We start from the raw sequence: 16,761 nt of genomic DNA on the forward strand, positions 1-16,761 counted from the left end.
TCACAGGTCCTTCACAGTGCTGGACTGTATATGTCACAGGTCCTTCACAGTGTTGACTGTATATGTCACAGGTCCTTCACAGCGTTGACAGTATATGTCACGGGTCCTTCAGTGTTGACAGTATATGTCACAGGTCCTTCAGTGTTGACAGTATATGTCACGGGTCCTTCAGTGTTGACAGTATACAGTCAGCCACCAATTGCAAGTTCTCCCACTTAAAAAGATGAGGCCTGTCATTTTCATCATAGGTACACTTTAACTTTGACAAACAAAATGAGAAGAAAAAAAGTCAGAAAATCACATTGTAGGATTTTTAATGAATTTATTTTCAAATTATGGTGGAAAATAAGTATTTGGTCACCTACAAACAAGCAAGATTTCTGGCTCTCACAGACCTGTAACTTCTTCTTTCAGAGGCTCCTCTGTCCTCCACTCGTTACCTGTATTCATGGCATCTGTTTGAACTTGTTATCAGTATAAAAGACACCTGTCCACAACCTCAAAGATTGTTTTATGTATGTTCGGTCTGTTACTGTGGGCTCTCGGAGGTATTACGACATGTTATTGGAATATTTGAGTAAAGTTACTTGTGTTACTCATCTCTGCTGTCCTGCACCTGACTCCTCTGCACCAGCTACACCCAGACCATTACAGAATCACCTCAAAATGGGAGCGTGTCCGTCCTTGTCTCCTGTCACTCAGGGAAAGCCCTGGAGGTGGGCCAACGCCCCTGGTCGCCAGCGTGGGATGAAACGACAGGACCCTGATCGATCACTACCGGTGCAGTCTGCGAGAGGATGTCCGTTGGGAGTTGGCCTGCAGGGACACCACTCTCACGTTTGACCAGCTGGTGGACCTGTCAATCCGGCTGGATAACCTGCTGGCTACCGCGGACGCCCGGATCGGGCCTGTCAGCACACCACCGCTCCGACACGCCCATGGAACTGGGGAGGTGCTGCGCTTAGGGCGACTGGAGGAGGGCTGTTCCCTGTACCATCTGTGGCCGCAGGGGCACACTGCTGGTCGGTGCTGGGGAGGTTCCTCTGGAAGTCGAGGCAGCAGGCAGGGCACTCTTGTGTGAGGTGGTCGGCACCAGGCTCACAGAGCCTCCTGTTGCTCACATGTTTATAAATAATCCTGAGTTTTCCCGCATTCCCAGTTGGGAATTTTATTGACAGAGCATTTGCCCATAGTTTAGGGATCCCCATTGTTCCTGTGGATATGCCCTTCCCTGTGCACGCCCTAGATAGTCGACCATTAGGATCAGGGCTAATTAGGGAGGCCACCGCTCCACTGGGCATGGTTACACAGGAGGGTCACAAGGAGAGAATTAGTATTTTCCTTATTGATTCTCCTGTGTTTCCCGTGGTGCAGGGCATACCCTGGTTGGCCTGTCATGACCCACTATTTCGTGACAACAGAGGTCTCTCAAGGGGTGGTCACGAAAGTGCTCAGGGAGGTCTGTGGGGGTTTCCGTTGGTGTGACTACGGTGGAAAGTCCAGACCAGGTCTCCACCGTGCACATCCCCTCTGAATATGCTGATTTGGCTCTCGCCTTCTGTAAGAAGAGGGCGACTCAATTACCACCCCATTGACGGGGGATTGTGCAATAAATCTCCTAGTAGGCAGCACTTCCCAGGAGTCACGTGTATCCCCCGTCACAGGAGGGAGACGGTGGCTATGGAAACATATGTCTCCGAATCCCTGGGGCAGGGGTACATTCGTTTCCCTCCACTTCACCTGCCTCCTCAAGTTTCTTTTTTGTGAAGAAGAAGGATGGAGGTCTGCTCCTGTGTATTGACTATCGAGGTATCTACGAAATCCCTGAGGTATAGCTACCCGCTGCCTCTCATAGCCAGTGCGATAGAGTCAATGCACAGGCGCTTCTCCACAAAATTGGATCTCAGGAGCGCTTACAACCTGGTGCGTATCCGGGGAGGGACGAGTGGAGACGGCATTTAGTACCACCTCAGGGCACTATGAGTCATGCCATACTGGTTGATGAATGATCCATCAGTCTTCCAGGCCTTTGTAGACAAGATTTTCCGGGACCTGCACTGGCAGGGTGTGTTGGTGTATGTTGACAACATTCTGATATACTCCAACACGCGCCCAGCATGTGTCCCTGGTGCGCATGGTGCTTGGTCGACTGTTGGAGCATGACCTGTACGTCAAGTCTGAGAAATGTCCGTTCTTCCAACAGTCAGTCTCCTTTCTAGGGTACCCATTTCAGCCGTGCGTAGTTGGCCGACTCCACCACGGTAAAGGAAGTGCAGCGGTTTCTAGGGTTTGCCCATTACTACGGAGGTTTATCCAGGCTTTGATCAGGGAGTAGCTCCCATTACCTCACTGCTGAAGGGGGGACGGTGCGACTGCAGTGGTCGGCTGAGGCAGACAGGGCTTTTGGTAACCTGAGGGCTCGGTTTACCTAGGTGCCCGTGCAGGCTCATCCCCGGATCCCTCTTTGGCGTTCATAGTGGAGGTGGACGCGTCCGAGGCTGGGATAGCCGTGTTCTCTCAGCGCTCAGGCATGCCACCAAGCTCCACCCCGGTGCTTTCTTTTCGAAGAAGCTCAGCCCGACGAGCGAAACTATGATATGGGGACCAGGAGCTGTTGGCTGTTGTCAAGGCTCTGAAGGCGTGGAGACATTGGCTTGAGGGGGCTAAAAACACTTTTCTCATCTCGACTGACCACCGCAATCTGTAGTACATCCGGGCAGAGGAGACTGAACCCTCGTGAAGCGAGGTGGGCCATGTTCTTTACCCGTTTTGTTTTTTCACCCTGTCCTACAGACCAGGTTTCCAGAACGCTAAAGCAGACGCACTGTCCCGGATGTATGACACAGAGGAGCGGTCCATGGATCACACTCCCATACTTCTGGCCTCTTGCCTGGTGGCACCGGTGGTGTGGGAGCTGGACGCGGACATCGAGCGGGCGTTACGTACAGAGCCCACTCCCCTCAGTGTCTAGCTGGGCGTCTGTACGTTCCGTCTGCTGTCTGCTACCGTTTGATCTATTGGGCCCTGACTTCACCCTCCTCTGGTCATCCTGGCATCGGTAGGACAGTGCGCTGTCTTAGTGGGAAGTACTGGTGGTCCACCTTGGCTAAGGACGTGAGGGTTTATGTTTCCTCCTGCTCGGTGGGCGCCCAGTGCAAGGCTTCCAGGCACCTGCCCAGAGGGAAGTTACAGCCCTTACCCGTTCCACAATGGCCGTGGTCGCACCTATCGGTGGACTTCCTCAGATCTTCCTCCCTCACAGGGTAACACCACGATCCTGGTCGTTGTGGATCGGTTCTCTAAGTCCTGTCATCTCCTTCCATTGCCCGGTCACCCTACGGCCCTACAGATTGCAGGAGGCCCTGTTCACTCAAGTCTTCCGGCACTAAGGGGTGCCTGAGGATATAGTGTCTGATCGAGGTCCCCAGTTCATGTCAAGGGTCTGGAGGCCGTTCATGGAACGTCTGGGGGTCTCGGTCAGCCTTACCTCAGGTTTTCACCCGAGAGTAATGGGCAGGTGGAGAGAGTAAACCAGGATGTGGGTAGGTTTCTGAGGTCTTATTGCCATGACCGGCGGGGGAGTGGGCGGCGTTCATCCACTGGGCAGAGATGGCCCAAAACTCGCTCCGCCACTCCTCCACTAACCTCTCCCCCTTCCAGTGCGTACTGGGGTATCGGCCGGTTCTGGCACCTTGGCATCAGAGCCAGATCGAGGCTCCTGTGGTGGACGAATGGTTTAGCGCTCGGAGGAGACCTGGGACGCCGCTCATGTACACCTGCTACAGGCCATGGGGCATCAGAAGGCTAGGGCCGACCGCCACCGCAGTGAGGCCCCGGTGTTCCACCGGGGGACCGGGTCTGGCTCTCGACCCGAAAACTGCCCCTCCGCCTGCCCTTCTGGGAACTGGGCCCGGTTTGTGGGGGACATTCAAGGTCCTGAGGAGACTGAACAAGGTTTGCTACAGGTTACAGCTCCCCCGATTACAGTATTAACCCCTCTTTCCATTTGTCTCTCCTCAGGTCGGTGGTGGCTGGTCCACTCCAGGAGTCTGAGGTGCGGGAGGATTCCTCCGCCCTCTCTGGACATCGAGGAGCCCCGGCATATGCTGTTCGAGCCATACTGGACTCGAGGCATCGGGCGAGGGCCTTCAGTACCTCGGAGTGGGAGGGTACGGTCCGGAGGAGAGATGCTGGGTGCAGGTGGAGGACGTTTTGGACCCTTCGTTGCTGCAGGAGTTCCACTGTCTCCATCCGGATCGCCCTGCGCCTCGTCCTCCGGGCCGTCCCGAGGTCAGTGTCAACGCGCGGCTCAGGGGTGCTGTCACGACTTCCGCCGGAAGTCGGTCCCTCTCCTTGTTCAGGCGGCGTTCGGCGTCACCGGCCTTCGAGCCATCGCCAATCCACTTTTCATTTTCCATTTGTTTTGTCTTTGTTTTACACACCTGGTTTCAATTCCCCAATTATATGTTCATTATTTAACCCTCTGTTTTCCCCATGGTTTTTGTGCGTGATTGTTTTATGTATGTTCGGTCCGTTATTGTGGGCTCGGTATTACGACGTGTTATTGGAATATTTGAGTAAAGTTACTTGTGTTACTCATCTCTGCTGTCCTGTGCCTGATTCCTCTGCACCAGCTACACCCAGACCATTACACAGTCCAAATGGTGGTTAATCAGCAGTCCATTGCTGGCCACTTGCAGAATCCCACCAAGACCACTTGAATAGGTGCACTCATCCACGGGAACTTCTGAAAAGACCAGAAAACAATGAGACAAACAAAGGGATACATTCCACTCCTCTGAAATGGCTTCCTCTGCTCTGTCCTATTTCCTCACACTCACTAACCACTGAAATGGCTTCCTCTGCTCTGTCCTATTTTTTCCTCACACTCACTAACCACTGTAAGGGCTGGAGTGTTATAGGCAATATGGCTGTGGGTTATTGCTTAGTGTACACCATTTTGTTCTACCTATCCAGTTAGTTTGAATCAGGATGAGGAAATAGGACACATAGGAAAGGAAATGACTTTGAAGCATTTGGATTTAGCCGCTGACTGTGCCTAGAAGACTGCTACGGAGTCCCTCGATGGCTAACGCAACACAGTGACAGGCCAATATATATACACACTCTCTAGTAAAGCCACTTATCAAAAGGCTTCGTGCCATCATAGATATGAGAAAGTAAAGGCTGACTGCCATCATAGATATGAGAAAGTAAAGGCTGACTGCCATCATAGATATGAGAAAGTAAGTGAATATACATCATACATATGAAAGTAAGGCAGAGTAAGGCAGACTGCCATCATAGATATGAAAGTAAGGCAGACTGCCATCATAGATATGAGAAAGTAAGGCAGACTGCCATCATAGATATGAGAAAGTAAGGCAGACTGCCATCATAGATATGAGAAAGTAAGGCAGACTGCCATCATAGAAATGAGAAAGTAAGGCAGACTGCCATCATAGATATGAGAAAGTAAGGCTGACTGCCATCATGGATATGAGAAAGTAAGGCAGACTGCCATCATAGATATGAGAAAGTAAGGCTGGCTGCCATCATAGATATGAGAAAGTAAGTGAATATACAATACATGTGATCATACTTGAATAAATAAAGTGATAAATGATGTGAATAATACCTTTAGGAAGGCTTTCTTTTCCAAGGTGTTCATTAAAAATGGAGGGATAGCTGAAAAACAGAATAGTGAAATAAAATCGTCATCTTTTATAAATGTTTACAAACATTATATTTTACCTGACAACATGGTTGATTTCAAGCTTTTATCCTTTCCAGTTTATCCTATTGAGTTGCCATGTTGGAGTCACAGATCGCATGGGTTGCCAGATTGGTCCTAAAGCCCATTACGTTATACATACCCATTCCAGGAGAGGCCATGAGGATTCTAGACACCACCACCTGGGAGATGGCCTGCTTAGCGGCGGTGGTTGACTCTCCTAACCGGTTGTCGTTCTCGTCTGTTATCGGAATGCCGTGTTTCAGTTCCCTGGACAATAAAAGAAGGAAAATAAAGTACACATTTATTATAGGAACTGGCTTCGATGATATAGACACTTTCTTTCAAAAACCTTGTCCAAGTTGTGGAAGGAATAACGTAAATGTCAATAAGTTGTGTGTGACCTATGGGTTTAGTAAGGTAAAATTGAGCATTGTAAAGACACCTAATCAATATTTCAAACATTTACAGAGGTACCATACTCTGGAATTCTTATCTTCACATTGCCAAAACCTCATCATCCCTCAATAACTTCATGCAAAGACTGGGATTCAGCCTGATGAACCAAACTACACAATAATTCCCTCCATGTAGCCTAACTCTTTCACACACACACACACACACACACACACACACACACACACACACACACACACACACACACACACACACACACACACACACACACACACACACACACACACACACACACACACACACACACATCTATACTGAGTATATAAATGTACAATTATATTTAATATGCTTTGTTTAGCTGATTGAACATTTGTATTATTATTATATTTGTGGTGTGATTTTCATATCAGTCCTTTTTGGGTTTCCAGCCTCACCTGCACACCACTTTATGGTGTTAAATACTCTCTGTTCATCATCTATGCAGAGTCACTTTAACCACATCTACATACTACCTCAATCAGCCTGACTAACTGGTGTCTGTATGTAGCCTCTCTACTGTATATAGCCTCTACTGTGTGTCCTCGCTACTGTATATAGCCTCTCTACTGTGTGTCCTCACTACTGTATATAGCCTCTCTACTGTGTGTCCTCACTACTGTATATAGCCTCTCTACTGTGTGTCCTCACTACTGTATATAGCCTCTCTACTGTGTGTCCTCGCTACTGTATATAGCCTCTCTACTGTGTGTCCTCGCTACTGTATATAGCCTCTCTACTGTGTGTCCTCGCTACTGTATATAGCCTCTCTGCTGTGTGTCCTCGCTACTGTATATAGCCTCTCTACTGTGTGTCCTCGCTACTGTATATAGCCTCTCTAATGTTTATAGCCTCTCTACTGTTTATAGCCTCTCTACTGTTTATAGCCTCTCTACTGTTTATAGACTCTACTCTATATAGCCTCGCTACTGTTTATAGCCTCTACTGTATATAGCCTCTACTGTATATAGCCTCTACTGTATATAGCCTCTACTGTTTATAGCCTCTCTACTGTTTATAGCCTCTCTACTCTATATAGCCTCTCTACTCTATATAGCCTCTCTACTCTATATAGCCTCTCTACTCTATATAGCCTCTCTACTCTATATAGCCTCTCTACTCTATATAGCCTCTCTACTCTATATAGCCTCTCTACTGTTTATAGCCTCTCTACTGTTTATAGCCACTCTACTGTTTATAGCCTCTCTACTGTTTATAGACTCTACTCTATATAGCCTCGCTACTGTTTATAGCCTCTACTGTATATAGCCTCTACTGTATATAGCCTCTACTGTTTATAGCCTCTACTGTATATAGCCTCTACTGTATATAGCCTCTACTGTATATAGCCTCTACTGTATATAGCCTCTACTGTTTATAGCCTCTCTACTCTATATAGCCTCTCTACTGTTTATAGCCTCTCTACTGTTTATAGCCTCTACTGTTTATAGCCTCTCTACTCTATATAGCCTCTCTACTCTATATAGCCTCTCTACTCTATATAGCCTCTCTACTCTATATAGCCTCTCTACTCTATATAGCCTCTCTACTCTATATAGCCTCTCTACTGTTTATAGCCTCTCTACTGTTTATAGCCTCTCTACTCTATATAGCCTCTCTACTCTATATAGCCTCTCTACTCTATATAGCCTCTCTACTCTATATAGCCTCTCTACTCTATATAGCCTCTCTACTCTATATAGCCTCTCTACTGTATATAGCCTCTCTACTGTTTATAGCCTCTCTACTGTTTATAGCCTCTCTACTGTTTATAGCCTCTCTACTGTTTATAGCCTCTCTACTGTTTATAGACTCTACTCTATATAGCCTCGCTATTGTTTATAGCCTCTACTGTATATAGCCTCTACTGTATATAGCCTCTACTGTTTATAGCCTCTACTGTATATAGCCTCTACTGTATATAGCCTCTACTGTATATAACCTCTACTGTATATAGCCTCTACTGTTTATAGCCTCTCTACTCTATATAGCCTCTCTACTCTATATAGCCTCTATACTCTATATAGCCTCTCTACTCTATATAGCCTCTCTACTCTATATAGCCTCTCTACTCTATATAGCCTCTCTACTGTATATAGCCTCTACTGTTTATAGCCTCTCTACTGTTTATAGCCTCTCTACTGTTTATAGCCTCTCTACTGTTTATAGACTCTACTCTATATAGCCTCGCTACTGTTTATAGCCTCTACTGTATATAGCCTCTCTACTCTATATACCCTCTCTACTCTATATAGCCTCTCTACTCTATATAGCCTCTCTAGCCTCTCTCTATATAGCCTCTCTACTCTATATAGCCTCTCTACTCTATATAGCCTCTCTACTGTATATAGCCTCTCTACTGTTTATAGCCTCTCTACTGTTTATAGCCTCTCTACTGTATATAGCCTCGCTACTGTTTATAGCCTCTACTGTATATAGCTTCTACTGTTTATAGCCTCTACTGTATATAGCCTCTACTGTATATAGCCTCTACTGTATATAGCCTCTACTGTATATAGCCTCTCTACTGTATATAGCCTCTACTGTATATAGCCTCTACTGTATATAGCCTCTCTACTGTATATAGCTCTCTACTGTATATAGCCTCTACTGTATATAGCCTCTACTGTATATAGCCTCTACTGTATATAGCCTCTACTGTATATAGCCTCTACTGTTTATAGCCTCTACTGTATATAGCCCCTCTACTGTTTATAGCCTCTACTGTTTATAGCCTCTACTGTTTATAGCCTCTACTGTTTATAGCCTCTACTGTATATAGCCTCTACTGTTTATAGCCTCTACTGTTTATAGCCTCTACTGTTTATAGCCCCTCTACTGTTTATAGCCTCTACTGTATATAGCCCCTCTACTGTTTATAGCCTCTACTGTTTATAGCCTCTACTGTTTATAGCCTCTACTGTATATAGCCTCTACTGTATATAGCCTCTACTGTATATAGCCTCACTACTCACTGTCTTTTTACTGTTGTTTTATTTCTTAACTTACCTATTGTTCACCTAATACCTTTTTTGCACTATTGGTTAGACTGTAAGTAAGCATTTCACTGTAAGGTCTACTACACCTGTTGTATTTGGCGCACGTGACAAATAAACTTTGATTAGATTTGTTTAAATACCTGCACTGTTTTGTCTTTCACTTCATTTCTTTGGTGCGAATAAATAAAACCTAACATTTAACACTACATTTTAGAAAGAATTTAGAATATAAAAAAAACAACATTTAAAATGCTGAGTGCATATTTGCAGAAGTATATCTTCAAACTGGAGGAGATACAGACTGGTTGGTCTTACCGTTGCCTCATGAGAGGGATGTTGATGCAGTTCGCAGCAGCAACAGCAACGAAGGGAACTAACCTCCCTACGAGGGGAGATATGTGCTGGACAACAACAACAACAGGTTGGAGTAAAACAGATAGACAGGGATGAAATTGATCTATACAGTCTAAGAGAATGATTAGCTAAGGCTTATTGTTCCAAAGCTGAAAGCTCTTTGTGCATGTCATGATGGTTATGATGAGTGGTATCTGTTTCCACAATGGGAATACTGTATGAATTATACAACATTTTCTCTCTCTTTCAACACATTGACTAACCAGCAAAGCAGGCAACATATGTAGACTATTTCTATTCATGGTTACTATGCACTTCTATTCATGGTTACTATGCACTTCTATTCATGGTTACTATGCACTTCTATTCATGGTTACTATGCACTTCTATTCATGGTTACTATGCACTTCTATTCATGGTTACTATGCACTTCTATTCATGGTTACTATGCACTTCTATTCATGGTTACTATGCACTTCTATTCATGGTTACTATGCACTTCTATTCATGGTTACTATGCACTTCTATTCATGGTTACTATGCACTTCTATTCATGATAACTATTTTGGACATGATAACCACTCATGATATGACTTGTGAGTAGCTACTTTTGATAACACTCCCATGCGATGTGGTTGATGGTAAATGAATGAATGAGAACAGGGTTTCTATGGGTTAATACCTTTGTTAGTGCATTTAGTCCTAGAGCCGTGGCTACTGCCCCTGTGGTAGCAGATACATAGGCTGTGCCAAGCTGACTGCAAATGAGAAATGCATTCATAAATTCACATATTCATACTCATTCACATATTATCCTAACCACAAAACATTAAAAGGGCTTTAATAGGTACCAGAAACACACCAAACAAAAAACTACAGGCCAACATCAACTAAAACTACAGGCCAACATCAACTAAAACTACAGGCCAACATCAACTAAAACTACAGGCCAACATCAACTAAAACACAGGCCAACATCAACTAAAACTACAGGCCAACATCAACTAAAACTACAGGCCAACTACAGGCCAACATCAACTAAAACACAGGCCAACATCAACTAAAACTACAGGCCAACATCAACTAAAAACTACAGGCCAACATCAACTAAAACTACAGGCCAACATCAACTAAAACTACAGGCCAACATCAACTAAAACTACAGGCCAACATCAACTAAAACTACAGGCCAACATCAACTAAAACTACAGGCCAACATTAACTAAAACTACAGGCCGACATCAACTAAAACTACAGGCCGACATCAACTAAAACTACAGGCCGACATCAACTAAAACTACAGGCCGACATCAACTAAAACTACAGGCCGACATCAACTAAAACTACAGGCCGACATCAACTAAAACTACAGGCCGACATCAACTAAAACTACAGGCCGACATCAACTAAAACTACAGGCCGACATCAACTAAAACTACAGGCCGACATCAACTAAAACTACAGGCCGACATCAACTAAAACTACAGGCCGACATCAACTAAAACTACAGGCCGACATCAACTAAAACTACAGGCCAACATCAACTAAAACTACAGGCCAAACTACAGGCCAACATCAACTAAAACTACAGGCCAACATCAACTAAAACTACAGGCCAACATCAACTAAAACTACAGGCCAACATCAACTAAAACTACAGGCCAACATCAACTAAAACTACAGGCCAACATTAACTAAAACTGCAGGCCAACATCAACTAAAACTACAGGCCAACATCAACTAAACTACAGGCCAACATCAACTAAAACTACAGGCCAACATCAACTAAAACTACAGGCCAACATCAACTAAAACTACAGGCCAACATCAACTAAAACTACAGGCCAACATTAACTAAAACTGCAGGCCAACATCAACTAAAACTACAGGCCAACATCAACAAAAACTACAGGCCAACATCAACTAAACTACAGGCCAAACTACAGGCCAACATCAACTAAAACTACAGGCCAACATCAACTAAACTACAGGCCAACATCAACTAAAACTACAGGCCAACATCAACTAAAACTACAGGCCAACGTCAACTAAAACTACAGGCCAACATCAACTAAAACTACAGGCCAACATCAACTAAAACTACAGGCCGACATCAACTAAAACTACAGGCCAACATCAACTAAAACTACAGGCCGACTGAGGAAATTAATTCAAAGAATACTTCCTTCAGACTGGAATATGGCATTACGTGATTTGACATACCTGTGTATTATTTATTGAGATGCTTAGTTTTCAGATGATTTTAAAATGACTTAATTACTTTTAAGAAGCTTTTTCCTTTTCAATTATTATCAAATGTTTTGGTTACACCTCGACTCACGTTGGTTGAATGCCCTCCATCTCTTTTCTAATTACTTTTAGCAATATTTAATTTTAAGAAAAGTTATTTATTGGTGTGTGTGTATTGTTTTTTTATACAGTTCTTCTGAACAATAATCACACTTAGAAAATGTTGCTGTAAGAATATAGTAGAATAGCCCTGATATAGAAACTGTAACACCAACTTACTTAACTGAGAGAGGAGCATCTCCACTCCTATTGGTGTAGTTGACTATTGCATTGAAGGACTGATTGATCCACTGCCATAAGACTACAGCTGGAGTTGTCCTGAGGAGAGAGAGAGAGACTTCAATTAGACTACAGCTGGAGTTGTCCTGAGGAGAGAGAGAGACTTCAATTAGACTACAGCTGGAGTTGTCCTGAGAGAGAGAGAGAGAGAGAGACTTCAATTAGACTACAGCTGGAGTTGTCCTGAGGAGAGAGAGAGAGAGAGAGAGAGGACTCTTCAATTAGACTACAGCTGGAGTTGTCCTGAGAGAGAGAGAGAGAGAGAGGACACTTCAATTAGACTACAGCTGGAGTGTCCAGGGGGTGAGAGAGAGAGAGAGAGGGAGAGAGGGGACACTTAAATTAGACTGAGACGGGATGATGAGGAAAACATATATTGACGAGAGATTAGGCACCTAACCCTGACAAATGCGGATGTCTTTGTGTACAAAACAAGGGAGTATAGAGATATCAGAAAGAGATGGGAAACCATTGGGTAATAGCGGACATAACAGTGACAGCACACCACACAACCACTGATCTACCCAGCTTCTCAATTACACTCATCTCAAAAACATTGCAACTCTGTGTTGACTGATGAGAATGAATGATGAGAAAGATATGAACTGCCAGTGACCCATGACATAACCTGATATCTTTTTCTACAACATCCTGTAGTAAACCTACAATGAGATTCTTATAACACTATCATTCATTCTAATATAACAGTCTTATAACACTATCATTCATTCTAATAGAACAGTCTTATAACACTATCATTCATTCTAATAGAACAGTCTTATAACACTATCATTCATTCTAATAGAACAGTCTTATAACACTATCATTCATTCTAATAGAACAGTCTTATAACAGTATCATTCATTCTAATATAACAGTCTTATAACACTATCATTAATTCTAATAGAACAGTCTTATAACACTATCATTGGGCAGCAGGTAGCCTAGTGGTTCGAGCGTTGGACTAGTAACCGAAAGGTTGCCAGATTGAATCCCAGAGCTGACAAGGTAAAAATCTGTCGTTCTGCCCCAGAACAGGCAGTTAACCCACTGTTCCTAGGCCGTCATTGTAAATAAGAATTTGTTCTTAACTGACTTGCCTAGTTAAATAAAGGTTAACACACTGTCATTGATTCTAATAGAACACTGCTGCTCACTTGTAGAAGGTCATCATACAGCCAGTGATGGTCATGTTCATGGGGACCTGAGCCGACATGCGGCCAATCAGGATCATCTTCTCTCCAGTGTCTGGGTGGAAGGCTGAGTCAAAGATGTACTTGGCTCTCCATAGCTCGTCCTCTGTCAGCCCGGGGGACATCACCCCTTGCCTGGGGGAGAGAGAGAGAGAGGGGGACAAGTGGTTAGCTGAGCCTGTTTACTTAGAAGCAATACAAGTTTAAACAAAGCTCTGTTAGATGCACACAACCTGCATTTGATAAACACGGCCCATTGTATTCAATGTTGCATCATAGAACTGGTTAATCAATAGTTAATTAAGGGAAATCTGGTCCTAGATCTATGCCAATAAGCCTGGGGTCAATTCCATCAGGAGCTCTCAGCTCAGTTATGGGTTGTTTCCATACAGCAGAATCAAGGAGAACTAGAAAGAACCAGGAAGAACCAGAACCAAGGAGAACTAAGGAGCACCAGGAAGAACCAGAACCAAGGAGAACTAAGGAGCACCAGGAGGAACCAGAACCAAGGTGAACTAAGGAGCACCAGGAGGAACCAGAACCAAGGTGAACTAAGGAGCACCAGGCGGAACCAGAATCAATGAGAACTAAGGAGCACTAGGAAGAACCAGAACTAAGGAGAACCATGCTCAGAATACACTACCGGTAGTCACTGATGACTTTGTGTGCATTCTCTAGTTGTTCGTTAGTAAGCAGGACGTTGCGGGGGTCGGTAACAGTGAAGAAGTGTTTGGCCCGGCCCATAAACGTCCCTTGGTCCCATCGAGGCTCCTTGATGTTTATGGAGGTGGAGATTTCTGTCGTCATGGTGATCTGAAAGGACACAACATTCATAACAAAGATGAATTATTTTGTCCTTGTATATCTACCCTGTAAACATACATTAGTTATATTGTCCCAGGTGATTTATCTACCGGCGCGCGACCGAAATTCATAAACTAGCCTAGCTACTGTCAGAGGAGGCAAAATTCATAAACTAACCTAGCTACTGTCAGAGGAGGCGAAATTCATAAACTAGCCTAGCTACTGTCAGAGGAGGCGAAATTCATAAACTAGCCTTGCTACTGTCAGAGGAGGCGAAATTCATAAACTAGCCTAGCTACTGTCAGAGGAGGCGAAATTCATAACATCCTTCTGAATAAATGCTTTGAAAAAACTGTAATAAGGTGTCCCTGTGATAAGTTTCTTTCCACCAGATTAGTTTCCACAAAGTGTGGCACTCACAGGAACAGTAATAAACAGCATTAAGTCAATGTCATCTGGGTCCCCAGTCCTAGAGTTAGAGACAAGGAGACAAACGCAACACAAATCACGAAAAGCAAAACAAGAGGCCTTGACGATTGTATTTCATAGGACAAAACAAACCCTGAAACAGCCTTCCACTAACTCTATTTAATTCTGAAACTAGAGTAGACATAGTTCCCCAATCCTACTCCAGACACACACACACACACACACTTTGTTGAGTTGATTACACATTCTATAGGCCTATAATACACACATCAGCCAGAAATCACTCGTTTCTAGGTAACTTCTCTTATATTACCACAAAATCATTTCACAACTGCTGTCCTTTGAGAAGAATGAGTAATTTAGAACACACTGTGAGAAATTCTTCTCAGTATTAGCTTAGCAGGATAGCTGATTAAGTATAATGTTGCTATGGAGATGAGCTGGCTGACCTGACACAGGGGTTTTGAAGCACTAAATTATCCTGAACCTCACAACCCCCTCAACCACAGACCTGTGGCCGGGACTTGGAGTCTCTTCAAAAGCTCCAAACCCCACACCACGCCCTCCTACCCCTTTCTCTCCCTCTCAATTCAATTTAAGGGCTTTATTGGCATGGGAAACATTTGTTTACATTGCCAAAGCAAGTGAAATAAATAACAAATGAGGGTGAAATAAACAATAAAAAAATGAACAGTAAACATTACACTCACAAAAGTTCCAAAAGAATAAAGACATTTCAAAAGTCATATTATGTCTATATACTGTGTTGTAACGATGTGCAAAAGGGAAAATAAATAAACATAAATATGGGTTGTATTTACAATGGTGTTTGTTCTTCACTGGTTGCCCTTTTCTTGTAGCAACAGGTCACAAATCTTGCTGCTGTGATGGCACAAATGTGGTATTTCACCCAATAGATATTTGAGCGGCAGGTAGCCTAGTGGATAGATTGTAGGGGCGGCAGGTAGCCTAGTGGTTAGAGTGTTGGGGCGGCAGGTAGCCTAGTGGTTAGAGTGTTGGGGCGGCAGGTAGCCTAGTGGTTAGGGTAGAGGCTGCAGGGTAGCCTAGTGGTTAGAGTGTTGGGGCGGCAGGTAGCCTAGTGGTTAGAGTGTAGAGGCTGCAGGTAGCCTAGTGGTTAGAGTGTAGGGCGGCAGGTAGCCTAGTGGTTAGAGTGTAGGGGCGGCAGGTAGACTAGTGGTTAGAGTGGTGTAGGTGCGGCAGGTAGCCTAGTGGTTAGAGTGTAGGGCGGCAGGGTAGCCTAGCCTAGTGGTTAGAGTGTAGGTGCGGCAGGTAGCCTAGTGGTTAGAGTGTGGGGCGGCAGGTAGCCTAGTGGTTAGAGTGTAGGGGCGGCAGGTAGCCTAGTGGTTAGAGTGTAGGGGCGGCAGGTAGCCTAGTGGTTAGAGTGTAGGGGCGGCAGGTAGCCTAGTAGTTAGAGTGTTGGACTAGTAACTGAAAGGTTGCCAGATTGAATCCCCGAGCTGACTAGGTAAACACATCTGTTCTTCTGCCCCTGAACAAGGCAGTTAACCCACTGTTCCTAGGCCGTTATTATAAATAAGAATTTGTTTTTAACTGACTTGCCTAGTTAAATAAAGGTAAAATAAAAACATGTGAGTTTATCAAAATTTGATTTGTTTTCGAATTCTTAGGAAGTGCAACTCAGTTTCCACCTCATTTTGTTGAGAGTGCTCACATAGGCTTCCTTCTCTTCAGAGCCATGTCTGCCTACGGCGGCCTTTCTCAATAGCAAGGCTATGCTCACTGAGTCTGTACATAGTCAAATATTTCCTTAATTTTGGGTCAGTCACAGTGGTCAGATATTCTGCCACTGTGTACTCTCTGTTTAGGGCCAAATAGCTTTCTAGTTTGCTCTGTTTTTTTGTAAATTCTTTCCAATGTGCCAAGAAATTGTCGTTTTGTTTCCTCATGATTTGGTTGGGTCTAATTGTGCTGCTGTCCTGGGGCTCTGTGGGGTGTGTTTGTGTTTGTGAACAGAGCCTCAGGACCAGCTTGCTTAGGGGACTCTTCTCCAGGTTCATCTCTCTGTAGGTGATGGCTTTGTTATGGAAGGTTTGGGAATCGCTTCCTTTTAGGTGGTTGTAGAATTTAACGTCTCTTTTCTGGATTTTGATAATTAGTGGGTATCGGCCTAATTCTGCTCTGCATGCATTATTTTGTGTGTTACGCTGTACACAGCAGAAATAAT

General features: G+C 44.3%; 1 protein-coding gene across 1 annotated transcript in view; it reads right to left on the bottom strand.

Moving 5' to 3' along the window:
• Positions 1-16,761, bottom strand: part of LOC121840389 (sideroflexin-1-like) — a 55,286-nt gene that overhangs the window by 34,612 nt on the left and 3,913 nt on the right. The window contains exons 2-8 of the mRNA XM_042303427.1: positions 13,966-14,135; positions 13,287-13,457; positions 12,070-12,168; positions 10,223-10,298; positions 9,502-9,587; positions 5,877-6,004; positions 5,639-5,688 (exon numbers count right to left, since the gene is read on the bottom strand). Coding sequence (XP_042159361.1) covers positions 5,639-5,688; positions 5,877-6,004; positions 9,502-9,587; positions 10,223-10,298; positions 12,070-12,168; positions 13,287-13,457; positions 13,966-14,129 — 774 coding nt within the window. The 5' untranslated portion in view covers positions 14,130-14,135. The remainder of the gene's footprint in view (positions 1-5,638; positions 5,689-5,876; positions 6,005-9,501; positions 9,588-10,222; positions 10,299-12,069; positions 12,169-13,286; positions 13,458-13,965; positions 14,136-16,761) is intronic.

The sequence above is a fragment of the Oncorhynchus tshawytscha genome, linkage group LG21 (assembly GCF_018296145.1).
Source record: "Oncorhynchus tshawytscha isolate Ot180627B linkage group LG21, Otsh_v2.0, whole genome shotgun sequence".
NCBI lineage: Eukaryota > Metazoa > Chordata > Actinopteri > Salmoniformes > Salmonidae > Oncorhynchus > Oncorhynchus tshawytscha.